This window comes from Pelodiscus sinensis, chromosome 2 (assembly GCF_052426305.1).
Source record: "Pelodiscus sinensis isolate ZL-2025 chromosome 2, ASM5242630v1, whole genome shotgun sequence".
In the NCBI taxonomy this organism is placed as follows: Eukaryota; Metazoa; Chordata; order Testudines; family Trionychidae; genus Pelodiscus; species Pelodiscus sinensis.
Genome location: NC_143053.1, coordinates 211,970,570 through 211,989,997, shown reverse-complemented (window position 1 = coordinate 211,989,997; position 19,428 = coordinate 211,970,570). Strand labels below are relative to the sequence as shown.

General features: G+C 43.3%; 1 protein-coding gene across 7 annotated transcripts in view; it reads right to left on the bottom strand.

Moving 5' to 3' along the window:
- Window positions 1-19,428, bottom strand: part of ICA1 (islet cell autoantigen 1) — a 125,953-nt gene that overhangs the window by 17,815 nt on the left and 88,710 nt on the right. For 5 of the 7 annotated variants that reach the window (XM_075922317.2, XM_006114513.5, XM_006114511.5 and 2 more), the window contains 4 exons: window positions 11,428-11,525; window positions 6,559-6,608; window positions 2,160-2,222; window positions 2,028-2,072 (listed from right to left, as the gene is read on the bottom strand). In XM_075922317.2, coding sequence (XP_075778432.2) covers window positions 2,028-2,072; window positions 2,160-2,222; window positions 6,559-6,608; window positions 11,428-11,525 — 256 coding nt within the window. The remainder of the gene's footprint in view (window positions 1-2,027; window positions 2,073-2,159; window positions 2,223-6,558; window positions 6,609-11,427; window positions 11,526-19,428) is intronic. The other 2 variants (XM_075922319.2, XM_089776689.1) reach the window with 1 other exon arrangement.

The following is a 19,428-nucleotide window of genomic DNA, read 5'->3' as shown; positions in this document are numbered from 1 at the left end:
CCCCTCCTATCCTAGGTCACATCCCAAACCCCTGCACTCCAGTTCCTTGCCCTAGGTCACAACCGCCTGCTTCATCCCAACTCCCTCCCAGACTCCAGTCTCTCTCCTGAACCCCAGTCCCTTACCCCAACCTCCCTTCTGCACCCAGCCTCCATTCCAGACCCCGCATCTCCATTAATATCATGGAAGAGTGCAGCCCTCAACCACCTTCTAAAATCTTGGAGTGGCCCCCCATCAAAAATTATTGCCCTCTCCTGACACAAGATGGTGGAGGGGGTGGAAAATGGAAAGAGAGAAAAAGGCCACAACTAGGCACAAGGGCACAATATTAAGTCACAAAATAAAAACTTACCATCTCTTGCAGCTGATGCAAACTCACCATGTCTAACAGTCTGGGGCTCTCTATTATACATGTGACTATGGAATCATCACTATGTTTGCATCTGCCTAGCCCATGGTAATGTTTTCTTTGGCACTTCAAAAACAGAGCTATGCAAATAACTCCGTTGTCAGTTTTCTAGCAATTCCAGAAATTACTGTTGGATTAATCTGAAAATTCTTTTTTTAATTTTCCACAAATCCAAAAAATAATCATTAAAAATCATTTAGACTGAAATTCAACATTTTAGTTCAACTTGAAATGAATTGCTTCATTTTGATTTTGAGCTTTTTAAAATTTCAAAAGCACAAAACAGAACTTTTTATTTTGAAAGTCATTTTGAATAAAACACTTCTTTTAAAAAATGTAAGAAAAACTTTTTAACCAAAACAATTGAGCAAATTCAAAACAAAACATATTTTTGTCGAATCAAACCTGCATTTTTGGCAAAAATTACATTTTGGTTGAAAAACATTTTCTCAGTGAGTTCCCTTGTGTTTCTTAGTTAAAGTGAAGATATCTGTATCCGCTCTTTCCCATCTGGAATTCTATACTTTAGAGCAGGGGTTGCCAACCCACGGCTCTTCAAAGAAAGAACTGCAGCTCCCGCACCCGCGGCTCTTAAAGGAGCAGCGTGTTTCTGTCTGAAAGAGACAGAGCGGGAGTTGCAGTGTCCTGTGCAGACTTAAAAATGGCCACCTTCAAAATGGCTGCCTTAAAAGGGCAATGCCTGCTCTGCACTTAAAAGGATTTTTTTTCCTCAACAATTTTTTCCCCTCGTCTCTTTGCGCTGTATCCACCACTATTTTGGCCACCCCTGCTTTAAAGGCTCCTCCTCAGATAGCCTATATATTCACCTATCTGACTGACTCAGCTACACAGTGTTTTTGAATCACAAAAGACTGTGTGGTCTTCTGAGATAAGTAAATTAGAAGCAAATGAAACCACAGCATGAAGTGTTATTTCATTTTCACAAGATAGTGCTGTAACTAAAGGATGTCATGATGATTAGTTGGGTCCTTCTTAAACGGATGTGGGGGTAGGAGAAAATGACAAGCTAAAATAACATACATGAGGCAAGAACAGCGAATACGACTCATCCCTTAGTGTTGATGCTAATCTAACCAAGAGAGGGTATATATTATAGAATTAACAAGGATAGTAAGAACTCAACAGTTCTTTTACGTTTTTAAAAGTGCTCAGAACAGTTGTTTCTGATAAGGATATCTGCCATATTCCCAAAACAAATGGTAGCGTCTGTAAGGTCAGTATCAATGACAGTGGTAAGTTGGCACAAAAGGCAAAGAATAAAAGACAGGTCTATTAAACATTCTGGGAAGGATGGAAATGACACTAACATGCACACATTAGCCCCATTGAATGAATTGAATCGGTGGCCAGCAAGACAATTATATTTTATGGAAAATATACTGAAATACAGTAAATCCTATAACAGTCAATAGGGTTTACTTTTTATTTCAATATGAGATTGAGTATCCATAAAGTATGTATGCAGAGCTGAAGTTCTTTACCACTATTTAAGTACTGTAGGTGGATTATATCATTCAGAAAAAGATAAGATTAAAATTATTTTTGGTGTCTTACTTTTAGAAAACTGACAAAATAGACATGCATGAGTTTCACATACCACTTTCTTCAGGTTTCAGGTCTAATAAATCATCTATGGCACCTACTGGTTAAAAAGCAGAAAAATTATTAGTGATTGGCTCCTTAAGTAACCAGTAAATTGTAAAGTAAAAGCAGTTCCAGTGTAGCTTACTTGAATTCTCTTTATGGTCAAAGCTTCCTCCTACGGTAGAAATGGTGTCCTTCCCGTCTTCAGCTGTAACCAAAACACGTGATACAAGTCAAACCAAGTTCAGGAGTAGGCATATACTCTCAGTCACTTGATCAATACAGTGATGTGGATTGTGAAATGACTAGGGAGATACAGAGGCTACCAATATTGAAAAGAGTAACAATGAGGGATTTCAACTACACCCACACTGATTGGGTATGTCACATCAATACAGCATCCAGAGATAAAATTTCAGACACCACTAGTGACGATTTCTTAGAGACACTAGTCCTGGAATCCACAAAGGAAGAAGAAATTCTTGATTTTATGTGACATGGTTTTATACGAGTCTGCTCCAAGAGGTGAATATAGCTTTACTGCTTGGTAATAGCAACCATAATATAATTACATTTAACACCCAGGCAGGGGGAGGAAATATATATAAAAAAACCACATCACAGTTGCATCTAACTTCAAAGGAGGGAACTACCCAAAAATTAGGAAGCTAGTTAAAGGGAAATTAAAAGGAACAGTCAGAAGAGTGATATGCTGGCAAACTGCACAGATATTATTTTAAAATACCACAAGAGAGGTTCAAACTAAATATATAACCCTCCCCCAAACAGTGAGAGATCCAAAAAATACCACCATGGCTAAACAACAGTCTAAAAAAGACTACTGGAAGGAAAAAGGGCACCATTTAAAGAATGGAAGTGAAATGCTATTGAGGAAAATAGAAAAAAGAATCAACTCTAGCAAGTCAAGTATAAAAGGCAGGCCAAGAAAAAATTTAAAGAGCAACTAGCAAAAGACACAAACTAATAGCAACAAAAAATTAAATGCATCAAAGAAGGAAGCCTACCAAACAATGAGTGGGGTAACTGGAGGATCAAGGTGCTAAAGGAGCACTCAGCAAAAACAAAGTTGTCACAAAAAAATTAAATTAATTCTTTGCATCAGTCTTCACTGCAGAGGGTATGAGGGAGATTCTTACACTCCAGCCGTTCTTTTTTAGCTGACAGATCTGAGGACCTGTCCCAAATTGCAGCATCAATAGAGATTTTGGAATAAACTGATCAAACAAAAAGCAAAGTCACCGGAGGAGTTGGGGACATGGCAGGTGGAGTGTCATGGCCTCCCTTAGGGCCTATGTCTACATTACGGGGGTTTTCCGGGATACCAGAGGTAACGCAGAAAAACTCCACCATGTCCAGAGAATGCATCTGCTCTTCCGCTTTTTTTTTCCTCCTCCCATGAGGAAGACAGGCTCTTCCAAAAGAGGAGGCTTTTTCGAAATTTGGTCTGTGTAGACAGCCCAAATTTTGGAAAAGCCTCTTCTGAATAAACTATAGGAAAAAGATACACAAATTGCGGCGTGCAATTTGCATACCTTTTTCCAATAGATCATTGTAGTGTAGACATAGCCTGGGTGGCTCTTACCATGACCTGTTTCTGGCTTGGTCATGGGGCAGAGCCTTGGAGAAGAGGAGGAACACCTCCTTAAACACCTGTCTGTAAGATACGAACAAAAATATAGGGGACTGCAATGTGGGAGATATATGCTGGAGTTCCCATGCACCCAGAAGTAATACATCACTAACATTTACAAAAATTATAGAATTTTCTAACATAAAAGGAAATACACACAACATCAGGTAACACTGGATAATGAAGATAATGATTAACCAGTCACCAAACTGGAAGCTGGTGACTGCTTAAGGGCCAAGATCGTGACCCAGTTACATTTAATATAGGCAAAGGAAGGACAGTCCCAAACCTGGGTTTTCAAAAGTGGTAACTTCCCAACCAAAATTATGAGCAAGGCTGACTGCGAGGAAAAACTTAAACAAAAAAGTGTGAATGAAAATGGGAGTGCTTAGAGAGGAGTTTAATACCTGATCGCAGCTCCCATTGGCTGTGATTTGCCATTCCTGGCAAATAGGAGTTTCAAGTGGCTATACCTGAGGATTTACAGGTCAATAAAGCATTTGCTAACCCTGGCGAACTGCGTTTGGCCCATAGGCTGCTTATTACCCATTCCTGGCGTAACAGATGGCCAAAAAGCCACATTTCAGTATGACCACTTTGGCTAAAAGCCCATCCTGGACCAGTGGCAAAATGAGGGAGCAAATAGAGATTTTAAAAAGCAATACAACAAATGGGGGGGAAAAAAAAGGACAGAGAGCAATCAATATAAATACGAACTTTGAAAACTGATAGGGGATGCTACACACAGACACCAGAGAAAATATCTATAGCTGGCAGGGTTAAGGACAATACAAAAGAGTTTAAGTATATTTGGAATAAAAATTGTAGCACTGGGAATAGCTAGACAAGGATTGTAAAACTGTTAATAATGAACCAGGAAAGGCAAAAAAGTGTTAAATAAATATTTCTGTTTAGCATTTGGAATGAAGCAGGATTGCATACTTGTGCCATACAAGATTGAGAAAGTACTTTCCAGGCTATTTGTAAGAAAATTATTCAAGTGCCTAACTCCCACAGACATTATCGGTGACTTAATTTCAATTGGCATTAGGTGCCTGAATACTCATGGAGATCTGGGCCTGAGTAAACTGCATCTACCAGGGATAAATATTTTTTAAATGAGCAGATTTAGGTAACTTGCGCTCAAAAGTTCTAAAAGAGATGGACGGGAATATCTCTGGCCCAGTGATATTAAATTTTAATACATCTTGCAATTGCGAGGAATGAAAGTGTGCTAATGTTCCAGTATTAAAACACACACACACACACACACACACACACACACAAAGGCAGGTAGACATACGCTGCTTAGGTAGACATCAACTCCAGACAAAATAATAGAAAAGCCAGCATGGGAATAAACATATAAAAAAGGATGGAAATATAACTAATGTCGGTCAACACAGTTATATGGAAAACAGTTCCTCTCAGACAGAGCTGGTTTAATTCTTTGACAAGATTACATGTTTGATTGACAAGGGGAACAGTACAGATGTAATATATTTCAATTACGGGAAGGTGTTTAGATTTTGTACCAAGCAATATTCTGATTAAAAAAAAAAAAGAGCACTAGACAATATCAGCACAGCACAGTTTCAATTGACAGATCTCAAAAAAGCAGTTGCCAATAGGGAATCATCATTGAATGGGAGGCGTTTCTATTGGGATTCCACAGGATCAATATTATACCAGAACCTGTTCAACATTTTCATCAATGATCTGCAAGTAAATACAATATGACTGTTGCTAAAATCTGCAGATGACAAAGACAGGAGAAGTGGTACAGGACAGGGTAGTGATGGAAAACTATCTGGCTCACCTGGTTATTTGGGTCCATTTCAACATAGCCAAAGGTAGGAACAAGGAATGTAGAGCATAAACAGAATGAAAAGTGTATCCTGGAAAGCAGTGACTCAGGAAAGATTTAGGGTCTTAATTGATAAGCAACTCAACATTAGCTGCAAATGCTATGCTGTGGCAGAAAGAGCTAACATAATCCTTGCCTGTATAAACGGGAATACAGAGTAGGAGCAAAAAGGTGAGTTCACCTCTGTGTATAGTAAGACGGATACTAGAATACAATGCAGTTCTGGTGTCCACATTTTTAAAAGGATGTTGAAAAACTGGAGAGGGGACAGAAAACAGCCACCAAACTCAAGGACTGAAGAAAATGTCTTATACTGAGAGACTTAAGCCTTAGTCTGTTGAATTCATCACAAAGAAGTCTAAGAAGTGATTTGATTATAGTGTATCAGGAAAATATAGTGTCAGTACCTTCAAAAGCAGGAGTTCTCAATTAGGTGTCATGACCTCTGAGTCTCCATCCGCAAATCCCACTCTACCTCCAGCATTTATAATAGAGTTAAATATAGAAAAATGTTTTTAATTTTATTAGAGGGACACACTCATAGGCTTAGTATGTGAAAAGGATCAACAATAAAAATGTCTGAGAACCAATGCAGGAAAAATATTTAACAGGAAAAAAATACTGAATGTCAAATGCCCTGTTAGTGAAAAAGTATATAACAAGAACCAATGTTTGGAAGCCGAATCCAGAGAAATTCAGATTTAGAAATAAGGCACACATTTTAACAGTGAGGGTGATAAACTACTGAAGAAAACTACCAAGGAAAGTAGTGGATTCACCATCACTTCATGTCTTCAGATCAAGACTGGAGGGCTTATGCAGGTTTTCAAAAAAGGGAAAGAAAAAAACGTTACTGGGTTCAAAAGAGGTGAAATTTAATAACCTGTGACAGTCAGGAGGTTAGACGAGATGTAATGGTCCCGTCTGGGTCTAACACTATTTATCTCTCTGAAGTATCTTGCGAAAAGTAATGCACATACTACATAGATCAACACAACTGAGAAACATTAGGACATAAAATAATACCTGAATAGGTTGATTCCTTGCTTTGGTTTTCCTCATCTAATGAAATCAACCTTAAATTGGAGAAAGGAAAAAAATTAAGACCACATTTGTATGATACTAAGCATAGATTATGTAAAAGTTAGAAACTTTGGATACCTTTCCTTCTTCAGTTGTAGCATAATAGCAGTGCAATCCAACAGTAATTTACATTCATACCTTTACTTCCCAAATACACTGGTAAATTAGTGTCTTCTAATATTTTGCTTGCAAAATATATTAAAGATTAAAACTGTGATGAAGAGGGACTGTCAAGTGGATTAAGTACCCCTTTTTAAAAACCTACCTCAAAATCTGTATGGACAATTTACAATGGATTCTGTGTATCCAGATTTTGTTTTGTTAAGAACTGTAAGTTCCCATCCCACACAAAAACATTTTGCATTCTGCCCTTTGGGTCTATGTCAGCAGTTACATATTATGGGCCAGATTTACTCTTAGTGCAAGTCCACTGAATCCAGTCAGTATGAGCACAGATTTGGAAAGAATGAATCAATGGAGTTGGTGCAGAAAGCTGTCTTGATATGAATAGGCAACATAGGGTTTGGTCTACATAAATTTTTTATACCAGAAAAACCATTTTGATGAGTGGTATGTTATGAACACTGTTATCTATACAGCTTTCTATCTAGCTTATTTCCAATATAACTGCATCCACAGTGGTGGGGGCTGCATTGCTTTAACTATACAGGCAGTCCCTGAGTTACGCGGATCCGACTTATGTCGGATCTGCACTTACGAACGGGGCTTTCTCGCCCCGGAGCTCACAGGCAGCGGGACTGCACAGAGCGCAGCGGTCCCGCCACCTCGACCTCCGGGGCGATAAAAGCTGCTCCGGGTGCCCCTGGTCTGCTGGGGACCGTCTCCAGCAGACCAGGGACACCTGGAGCAAAGCCAGGGAGGCGGAGGGGTCCCGCGCCTCTGAGGCTTTGCTCTGGCAAAGCCTCAGAGGGGAAAGCCTCAGAGGCGCGGGACTCCGCCGCTGCTGCGGCTTTGCTCCCCGTGTCCCTGGTCTGCTGGGGGGGGGGCGCAGCTAGTGCGCCCCCCCCCCCCCCCAGCAGACCAGGCTTTTGTTGTGGACCCTGGGGTAGAGCAGCTGGGGTGCTGCTGGGTTGGTCCTGCAGGGACCTACCTGGCAGCCCAGCTGTTCTGTCCCAGGCTCGAGATTCAGCCGCTGTTGAAACTGATCAGTGGCTGATTCCAGGAAGCTGGGGGCAGAGCAATTCTGCCTCCAGCTTCCTGTAGTCAGCCTCTGGTCAGTTTCAGCAGCAGCGGCTGAATCTGGAGCTAGTTCCGACTTAAATACAAATTCAACTTAAGAACAAACCTATAGTCCCTATCTTGTACGTAACCCGGGGACTGCCTGTACTGGTAAAGTAAATTCAGCACCATTTGATTTGGTTAAACAAACAAACAAACAAGAACAACAGCCATGCTAAATTTAAACTGTGCTCACCATTTAAGTAAAATTCACAGCTGTCAACTACAGAAAGGACAAGGGCGGTGTTATTGACCTATGGTCTCACTGCTGAGTACCAGAATAATGGCCTGATAAAAATAATGTAAATTCATTAGCCAAAGTAGTGAGCTCAATTCAACCCCCAACAAAAAAGTCTAGTTATTTAATGGGGATTTATATTTATTTTTTCTAGGGTTTCAATATGATTATTAATAATGTTTTAAGGAAGAAAATGAGGAGAGGAAAACTTTTGTTTTTACGCTGTCGCAGGAATGAAGGCATTTTAGGGACTGAGGAATTTCCTAGGCACAAGCGCTGAATTGGTGTGGAGGTGGGATAAGTGTCAGGGTACGTCTAAACTACATGGCTCCATTGATGGAGCCATGTAGATTTGTTTTTTTGGCAAAGGCAAATGAAGCCGCGATTTAAATGATCGCGGCTTCATTTACATTTACATGGCTGCTGCACTGAGCCGACAAACAGCTGATCATCTGTTTGTCGGCTCGCGCGCTAGTCTGGACGTTCCCCCTGTCGACATCAAAGCCCTTTGTCGGCAGCCCCGGTAAACCTCATTCTACGAGGAATAACAGGGCTGCCGACAAAGTGCTTTGATGTCGGCAGGGGAGCGTCCAGACTAGCGCGCGAGCCGACAAACAGCTGATTAGCTGTTTGTCGGCTCAGCGCGGCAGCCATGTAAATGTAAATGAAGCCGCGATCATTTAAATCGCGGCTTCATTTGCCTTTGCCTATGTGTATAATCTACATGCCTCTGCCGACAGAGGCACGTAGTCTAGACACAGCCTCAGAGAATAATCAGTGAAGTGTAGGAGTAAAAGGGATGTTGGGAAGGTCATCTAGTCCCTTACATTTAAGACAAGATTATGTACTAACTACAGTAAAACTCTGATGGTCCGGCACTCCTGATGGTCTGGCACCATCAGAAACCCAGAAGTGCTCCGAGCAACTGGACCATTGGAGCTGCTCTGCCCACAGCTTCCCCGATTCAGCCGCTGCTAAAACTGACCAGCGGCTGAATCGGGGAAGCCGGGGGCAGAGCAGCTGGGGGGCTTCTGGGTAGGTCCCGTAGCGCTGCCCGTCGGGACTGCGGGACCAACCCAGCAGCACCCCAGCTGTCCCCGATTTAGCTGCTGCTGAAACTGACCAGCAGCTGACTCCAGGAAGCCTGAGGCAGAGCTGCTCTGCCCTGGGCTTCCTGGAATCAGCCCCTGATCAGTTTCAGCAGCGGCTGACTTGGGTACACCTGGGGCAGAGCAGCTGGGGTGCTGCCGGGTTGGTCTCTCAGCGCCAAGGGTTGGTGCTACCAGACCAACCCGGCAGCGCCCCCGCTGCTCTGTCCCAGGCATCTGGATTCAGCCGCTGCTGAAACTGATCAGGGGCTGATTCCAGGAAGCCGGGGGCAGAGCAGCTCTGCCTCGGGCTTCCTGGAGTCAGCTGCTGATCAGTATCAGCAGCGGCTGACTTGGGGACACCTGGGGCAGAGCAGCTGGGGCGCTGCATGGTTGGTCCAGTAGCGCCGAGGAGCGGCGCTGTGGGACCAGCCCGGCAGTACTCCAGCTGCTCTGTCCCAGGTGTCCCCAAGAGCAGCTGGGGTTGGTCTCGCCGCGCCAAGGGTCGGCGCTACCGGGCCAACCCGGCAGCACTCCAGCTGCTCTGCTGCAGGCGTCCCCGATTCAGCCGCTGCTGAAACTGACCAGCAGCAGCTGAATCGGGGTCACCTGGGGCAGAGCCGGACTATCAGAAGAGGGAGCTATGAGGGGTCTGAGGTGGCATCCCCCCCACCCCAGACCCCTCATAGCCCCCCTTCCGATAGTCCGGCAAATCTGATAATCCGGCACCTGTTGGGTCCTAAGGGTGCCGGATTATCAGAAGTTTACTGTAGCTCCTTCCTTATTCCTGAAGTTCCTTTTGGAGTTTTAGGATAATTTTTTTCCCTGTGATTCTCTGCTAGTGTCTCATGACAAGCAATGGATTCACAATAGTGCTATGAAAACAGATCCCTGCATAAGGGAACTTGTCTGTGTCCTTTCTAATCTGTTTATCCCTAAAACAGGACTCTTAATTCAAGGGCCTAATTGTAGTGTTAAATAGTGTGGACAATGTCTTCTGATTCTTTTGTTTGTTTAAAAATGCAAGTCCTTCCAAAAGACTTTTTACAATCAGTCAAACAAAACCCAATAACCAGCATAAAAATTATTCTTAAATTTTTAACATTTGATCCTTATGTAGGTACAGGCAGTCCCCGGGTTACGTACAAGATAGGGACTGTAGGTTTGTTCTTAAGTTGAATTTGTATGTAAGTCGGAACTGGTACATATTGTAGGGAAAACTCTAGCCAAACATTTCTCCAGAGCTCAGTTTTATTCTCCCACACCTCATTTCCATTCTCCCACACCTCACTTCCCTCAGTCCTTTATTCTCAAGCTGAGGTTTCTGCTGAGAAAAGCCGCTCCGCGTCTCCCTGGTCTGGTGGGGGTGGGGGGGTGCTAGCTTCGCGTCTCCCTGGTCTGCTGGAGGGAAGCAGCTAGTGCGGGGTTGCCTCACCCCGTTTGTAAGTAGGGATCCGATGTAAGTCGGATCCATGTAACCCGGGGACTGCCTGTACTTTACTTGGATAATCAAAACAACAGGTGGCAGCTGGATTATATCACTGTATCTCCTCGCAACGGAATCTTGATACTTCCATTGGAGAGAAGGATTGCATCTCATCCTCCATTTCTCCCATCCCTTGATCAGCTGCTCCAAAGATTAATATATATCCCATTCATATGTCCCCTTCATCTCATTGCCACAAGTAATTTCAGTGACAATAGAATCAGCTCACTTACATATTCTCTTTGCAAAGTACATGCTGCTGTAACTGAACTAATAGGTAATGCTGTATACATTATAAACACTAGTCAGTGCTTAAAGTAAGCAGGAATTCAGCTCCTGTTCCCCGGTGCCAAGAAAGGACATGTAAGAGATAAAGGATGGAGCGCAGTACTATTATTTCTCTAGAATTAAGCTGTTTAATGTTTTTTTTTTTTTTTGCATTTCTCTCTTATTAAATAGGAAGAGTAAAGCAGAAAGAAGTTAATTCAAGAGCCTAATTTTGCTTATTCTACACTGCTCACTTTTGTGCTTGGCTCCTAGACTGAATTGCTCATCTGTATATTGCAGTATTACAGGAATTCATCCACCTTGATCTCTATTTGTCAAAATCTCTAGTGTTCAAGTAAAATGAGCTTTTATTTACGGTTATAAGTGTGACAGTCTCCTTAAAATAACCTTTTAAAAAGAGATACATTCAAAGATGAATTAGAAAGCACAGCATAGATGGGCTTTTTTTCTGAGATGTAGGACACGTGACTTACTGACTCTGCTGATCCTCCACTGATTTGGTGCTTGCAGTCTGCAAATCTTCCTCCCTTTCTGCTCTCTCAGTTAATTTATTGACAGGATCTTGTAAGCTCTAGATCACAATCAATATATAAATGAACAGGGAAAATGGTAGACACTCAGTGATAATATTTTATGTAACATCAAACTGGCCCAGTTGAGTTTGAATAAAATAGCAAAATATTTTCACAGTATTGGGGCCTAGTCTGATGTAAAGAGAAAACTTCTTCAGGTAAAAAAATGTTAGTGATGGTTCACTGAAGCAGAGCTACAGAAAAAAACAACACGAAAAGAAGCAATCATTCACTATACATTTCTTTTATTGACCATTCAGTTCTGAAGGAGGCCTCTTGGCTGTTGCTAAACTCATATTCTGTTTTCAACACGTATTTAAGAAAAATCTGTTCCGTTTGCAGCCCACACGCTGACACAGTGGGATCTTTTTTTGAAGATGAGCTAGAATTAAAAATAAAATGAAGCCATTTGTTGTTCTTCACACTGCTTTTTAATCTCCTCTCTTTGGCACAGCTATTTACAGTACCCTGACAACATGCAGAGACAGTAAGAAGGCCACACCTGTGTCTTCAGTGATAAACACTTTTACTCTATGACCTCCAGCTACTGTACTTCATCAAAACCTATCTTGCCCTCATTTATAATTTAAGTATATTTTGAAAGGCTGCTAAAGTAGAAGTGTCAGCTGAAAGCAAAGTCAGGCACTGAAAAGTAAATATGTAAGTAATAGCATCCTGGAGTTTCATGTTTATCAACTTGGCCCCAAATCTGGGCATGCAAACAAAAACACACACACAATTTATGCACTCAGTGTCAAGGGTTACATATGTGAACATTAAAAGTTTGTACTGAGATGTTGTGATGGGAGTTTGCCTCTCTCTTGTGGAAGCTACTCCACATGTATAAATTATTAAATATGCATTGGGCCAGAGAGAGAGAGAGAGAGAGAGAGAGAAACTCCATATGCTTCTCCTCATCAAACATGCCATGTGAGTGCTCCAGCCACCAGCCACAAGGGAAATTTCTTTCCTTCCCCTCTGCCAGGCCATTTTGTGTGGAGTTAGGTATGTGCCACCACTATTCTTGCAAAAAATCACACTTCCCTTCCAGGAGAAAGTTCCCAGCTGCAGATCCAAGGCAGTGATAGGCAGCTCCCTACAGCCTAGACTTAGGTGCCTAATTCCTGGAGAACCAGTGGACCCCATTCTTAGGCACCTATTTCTTCCCATGAATTGCACAAGGAGTCATAGTGTGTAACTCAGAGATTGTGGATTCCACTGGGGAGGGCGAGACTCCCAAAAGTCAGGGGTCACAGTGCTGACAACTGAAATTCTTAAATCCCTTCGTGGATCTGGGCCCAAATTGTAAACTTGGACCTGTGAGAAGGGATCTTTATGCCTGTGCAGAGCTGCACTAAATTCAATAGACCTCTGTGCAGGACTAAATGTGTCTTGCAGGATCACGATTTATATTTGTATCTTGCGCTGTGCCAAAACACACGATGTGACTAACAAAAAAACAAATTTGGAATACCTACAAAAGAGGATCTGTTGGGTAAGTAAATGCTACTTTTACTGTTCCTTCACTGGCAGCTGCACTTTCAAGTGTTCATTTTACTGTAAGCCTTGCTGATATTCAGGATAGCCTAGTGTTGTGTATTTTGTGTGTGTGTGGGGAGGGGGGACTGTTGGGGGGGAAAAGAGAACACACTTTGTGCAAAGCATGCTGAGTAGAGAACCTTTATAATAAAATGCTTAATAAAATGCTAGCACACATCACCAGGGAAAGCTTTCACTCCAACTTCCTCACAAGATCACAAAGGAAAGTTAGAGTCACCAGCCCATCTGCCATGTGGAAAATATTCCCACTTATCTAGTTTAGTTTGTTTTCACTGCTTCCCTGCTGACCTGAACAGATTATTCACCAGCGGGGGCGTTTCTAGCTCCTGTTTATATAATTTTGTCCGTGTTTATATGAAGGCAGCCAGTTGTACTTATTTTAACATTGGTGTTTTAGGAACCGAGTTAATGGACTTGCCATAAAGCTACATCTTGCAAGGTTTTTGTTTTCTTTACTGCAAGTTTATTTTTCTATAAAGCAGCCTAAGTGAATGTAGTGCTGGATTAAAAGCAGCATTTAAATTTACATGGCTGCCGCGCTGAGCCAATCAGCTGTTTGTCGGCTCAGCGCGGTAGTCTGGACGTGCGGGTGTCGACATCAAAGGCATTTGTCAACCACCCAGGTATGCCTCCTGGAATGAGGTTTACCTGGGTGGTCGACAAATGCCTTTGATGTCGACACCCGCGCGTCCAGACTACCGCTCTGAGCCGACAAACAGCTGATCAGCTCAGCGCGGCAGCCATGTAAATTTAAATGAAGCGGTGATTATTTAAATCGCCGCTTCATTTTCCTATGCCTGGTAGCCTAATCTACATGCCTCTGTCGCCAGAGGCATGTAGTCTAGATGTAGCCAAGGTGTTTAAAGAATAGAAAAAAAAACAACACATGCAGCAGTAGTGCAAACTTCCCATGCTGTGTTGCAAATGGATCTAGTCAGATCACGTCTTCTTCCAGTTCAATCCAAGACCCCTTTGCTTATACAGGTTGGAATTCCCAAAACTGGCACTCTCTGATCCAGCTGAGAGCCCTGCTGGGCTGGGAGCCTGGTGGGACTGGCAACAGAGAGGCCGGAGCTGGGGCTGGATCCCCAGTAATAGAGGCTTGGTAGCAGAGCTGAGGCCAGGACAGGTGAGCCAGGGCCACGGCAGCATGGCAGGCCAGCAAGCGAGCCAGGTCAGTGGCAGTCAACAGGGTACTGGCCAGGGCCAGCAGAAGAACCGGCTATGGGGAGGAGCAGTGGACTGGGGAAGGGTGAGAGGCATGGGAATTCTTCCCTGGTTCAGCAAATTCCCTCATTCGGAACCGGTCAGGTACCGAGGGGGGCTGGACTAAAGAGGGCCAACTTGTATCACCAAAAAGCAAAGCACCATTTATGATCAGGGTTGCCAGATCGTTGAAACAAAAATACCTAATTCCTCCCCTCTCCCCCCAAAAAAGCTGGGAAAAAATGGACTCCAAGTAAGCCAAAAAATTTTTTAAATTAAACAGTATTAAAAGCATGTCCCCTTTAAAAGTTAGTGCAGGGATAGGAACAGGGGAGAGGCTGAGCACTAAGATCCAGGGGAAAGCATTGCTTCCCCTAGGTCTTTTGGCCGGCAGCCATTTTGTGCCAGCAGCCTTGGGGAACTAAGTAAGCATGGGGGCTGAGGGTGTTGGGAGCCAGGGGACGGCTTGGGGGGAGGAAGGGGACTAGGTGCTGAGTGTTTGTAGGGTTTCCAGGTGCCCAGCATTTTCGCCTCCTGGCTGGGGAAAAATTACATTTGAGGTGTCTGGTATTCTCTGAATTTTTTCTATTTGCTTCAGATGAGGCCCCAATACTTGAATGCCTGAAGCCTGTGGGAGTTTTTCTAGCAGCTTAAATAGACACAGGACTAGATTCCAAGGGACTAAAGGCTTTAGTGAGATGCAGCTGTTACAGGCACTGAACAGAACTTGGCAGGGAGAGGGGCAAAGTGGCTGAAAGTCACCTTTGTGTCCTACTGATCCTCAGCACCTTCAAGGGCTGAAGAGGCCCGACAGGCCCTGTGGACTTATCTAAGTTACGGCAGCCTCCTGAGGCTGCCTCATGAACCACCACTGCCCGGAATCTCTGCCATGCAGTATGTTGTGGCCCCATCCCTGAAATGCCCTTCACTCCCCAAGGCTCACCTGGGGCATATATCATATTTTGCAGGGTCCAGAGGAGGCAGCCTTACATTTGTCTTCTTCAGTACACTGAATCCTCCACCAACCACACATGGGGCTTTCAGAGCTCCTTTCCCTGACTTTCTCTCTCTCATTATCTATATTATAATCCATTTCTCTGAGCCATTAAGTCCTTCATTTTAACTTGTATTGAATTTAATAAATAAAATTTGCACTATGATTTTTTAACTGTTATATATTCCAAGACATTTGCAGCTACCGTTATATGGTAACTGTAACACCAGATTGCTCTCTTTAAAGACTTAAAGATGGAAAGAAAAATCCTCAGTACTCCTTGGGGAAAGTATCTACATACAATGTTTTCTAAACAGGTGTTTTCTTCTAAATGTGCGAACTTCTATGCTAAGATTTTCCCCCACTCCTCAGACTGTTTCAGGAAATACATTTTTATGGTACCAGGATCAGCACGCCAAGGGAAGAGACATACAGAAATGGTGCTTGCAGCATCTAAAAAAGGTAACAGAATAATAATGGAACATACAATCTCCTGAATTAGGAAAATAGATACAGCACTGAAAGTTCACAATTAAAACAAAAATTACGTTGTCGGACAATTTACAAAAAACTGCTAGCCACATTTTAATGCAATATCCCAATTTAACTGATGATATTGATATTTATGAAATACTGTCTTGAATTCTGCTAGCAAATACTGTCTTGAATTCTGCTAGTATTCCCCACATACCTCCCTACTGAGAGCACTTATTTTTTATGAAAGAGACAAAGGGGCTAGAGAATTTAGCAAGTATTTTAATACAAAAATAAATTTAGTTAAGAAACAATGGTTAACAGTTTAGTTTACTGAATATAAATCCACACTTTGTGATTGTAATTGTGAACATGCATAGAAAATTATTGATTGGTATTCTGTAACTATCTTTGCTAGGTAAAAACAATGAGTAGTTATGTGGAACCTTCAAGACCAAGAAAAAAAATATATAGTATGAGCTTATGTCCACAAAAGCTCATGCCATTACTTATATTTTTGTTAGTCTCTAAGGTGCCACAAGACTACTCATTGTTTTCAAAGTTACAGACTAACATGGCTATCCCTCTGAGACTTTGGTAAGTAAATTATGTTATGATGAAGCCAGGAATTCTTTATCTTACAGAGAGCACAGTAAGAAGTCACTGAAGTCACCGGAAGTGCGCACACTAAACCAAAGCAGATTTGGTTCAGAATAAGCAATATGCATAGGATCATATTCTAGATGAATCTGCAGTGCTCCCACTGACTTTATAGGGAACTGTATGCCTGCGTCCAAAACTCGACTCTCCGAGGGTTAACAGAATCTCCTTGTTTGCTCAGTTATCTCTCTCCAGTATAAACTCAGGAATATACTTTGAGTAACCTTGTACACACTACATTTCTTGGAGCTTGTCTTCACTGAAGAGTTTGTCTTCACTCCAATTTAATTTAAATATTAAAATAAAAAGTTAAACTAAAAGCTTTTCCTTGTGAATCTTATGCCAGGTTTAATATTGGTTACATAGGTTTCACAATCCATAAGGTAAAGATCTAATGTTTGTAGTCTTAACCAAATATGTAGGAAGTAATCCTTACTCACATGTTGCTTCCAACCCAGCACCCGACCAAACACAAAATTGCTTCAGTCACATTTGCTGGTGCTTACTATTTAGGTCTACTGGCTTGTTTGGGGCTGCAGACTAATCCCAGACATGGTAAGTGCCCACTTTCCAGTGAGGACATAGGTTAAACCACTGTAGTGGTAACAGTCCTACAGTGCCTTCCCACAATTATCCCCACATGTCTGTCCTTCTGGACAAGTTTTCTCACAATTCACCAGGAAAAAAATCCTAGAGCAGATCATCTTACTACAGAACAAAAAATCTGCCCTCAAGTGGCCTAGGTATACATACATATACCATTCACTGGAATAAATTGCCCAGGGAGGTTGTGGAATCCCCAGCTCTGGAGATATTTAAGAGTAGGTTAGATAAATGTCTATCAGGGATGATCTAGACAGTATTTGGTCCTGCCATGAGGGCAGGGGACTGGACTTGATGACCTCTCGAGGTCCCTTCCAGTCCTACTATTCTATGATATTAGCATAGCACCTGCGAGGATAGTAGTAACTCAAATATGGCTTTGTTGTGTGGCTGCTCATACCTGACCTAGATAAACCTTATATAATTCTGCAATGAAAATTTACCTAATGACGCAATTATGGAACAACTGTAGCTAGACCATGAAGGGATTTCTGTCCCACTGTGGTTTCCTTTTTTAAATATGTTTTTTAATTAAATGGGTTTAACATTAGTAGCTGAATGAGAATTAGCTATATATCCACCCACTCTCATTTCTTTCCCCCCATTCAGTCGTCAGAGAGCTGTCAAACTGGTTGAGGGCCAGGAAAAGAATATGGATGCTCTCCCAGTCCTACTCTCCAAAATAAAGACTGTCTCACTAGAAAATTGTTATACACTTTTCTACACCAGCATTATAAAAGGTGGAAGCTTTACCAACACCACAGAACAGGCATTTTTACCTCTGCATCAGTTAACACTGTTTCAATGTCACAGTGTTAAAAAGGTCTGCAACCTGCTTTCACTATAGCTGACTGATGGCACCGGTGCTGAAAACTGGATATAAAAGTTCCGAATGCAGATGAATGCGAAGGAGGAAGTGCCCTGTTGGAGTAAAAGGATATGCTAGAACCAGCACTTTCACCATCCCACCTGGTGAGTAAATTCAGTGCTTATGTTGCCTTGGCACCTTTAGCCAGCCGTTCCTCACTCCAGCACCTGTGGGGGCTTAATGCATCAGTTGTGAATGTAAAAAAAATTGCATGAGCTCTGATGCCTCTTTCATTGCAAATTAAGCATTGAGTAGACTGTGAGAAAGGAAACCGGAATCAAGAGGGATGACAAAGATAAGAAAAAGAAAGCAGAATGCGATAAATCTCCACATAGAGCTTTTTCAGCCAGCAATCTCAAACAGCTCTAAGCAGTGAGTCAGTAGGGATCATGCCTACTCACAAGGTTCCTGTAGAGGCCTACCTTAACTCCAGCCTCCATGGTGGAACACCTTCCCACGACAAGCCACCACTAAGGAGACTGGGGTCATGGAAATGCACAGCAGTGTCACACACGACAGAGGGTCATGCCCCCACTCAGGCAGCATCCACTCCTGGTCAAGCACAGTGATATAGAGCAGACTGATCCCATGCATGGGAACTTGCCAGGGGGAGGAATAGAAGGCACCTCTGCTGCTCACACACACTTCCTCCAACATCCCTGCCCCCAGTGGGCAGGGATGGAAGTTCTCTCTCAGTGAGATGCAGCCAGTGCCTGGCCCAACATGAGTGAGACACGGAAGGAAGCCGAGCCACCCCATCTCCTTCTCCTGCCCTCATGCTCCTGGCCTGGCCGACCCCTTCCCATGCCTGCTTGTCCCTGGGCCATGGTTGTAGCAATGCTCCCCTGGGACATCCATGCCCTCGGTCAAAACAACATATGGCCTTGCTTGAAGCGCATCACCAGAACCAAGACCTTCGGTGTCAGCTCAGAGATTAATGCTAGGCTTCATACATGGTGTCTTCTGGAATGACTGCCCTTATAACTTTTCTTCACAGCTGGACCAGCTGCAAGCTTGGTGCATCCACCACCTCCCACACCATCCTCCCAATTTCACAAGATCCGCAGGAGGAACACATACATAGGAAGACCTAATGAGGAAACATATGGCCTGCCTCCAGGTCCTCATCCAGGGGTGGGCCTCTGACAGGGAGGAGTGCTGGGTTGACCAGGAGCAGAGGAAGACCATCTGGGAGTAGCTGGTGTGCCAGCAGGAGGCCATGTGCTCTTCCCTCACCTTGGTGATGGAGCGCATGGCCTCACACGCATCAGCCAACTCCCTGCCCCCTCACAGGGGCTTCCCCTTCTAGTCCCCCCAGGCGCTGCTGGGGCCCCAGAACAGGGGGTAGTAGGACCTCTCTGGCAGCAGAAGCCTCCCGAGCTAACTGAGGCAGGCACCAGTCCAGCACTATCTCTTAGTCCCCTTTCTCACCTTCCACCTCCTCCATTCCAGACCCTTCCCCTACTCTTTCCCCAGACCCTCGCCTGTTGGATATCCCCCAGTGCGGAGAGGCACAGGGGAGAGTCTCACAGCTGGC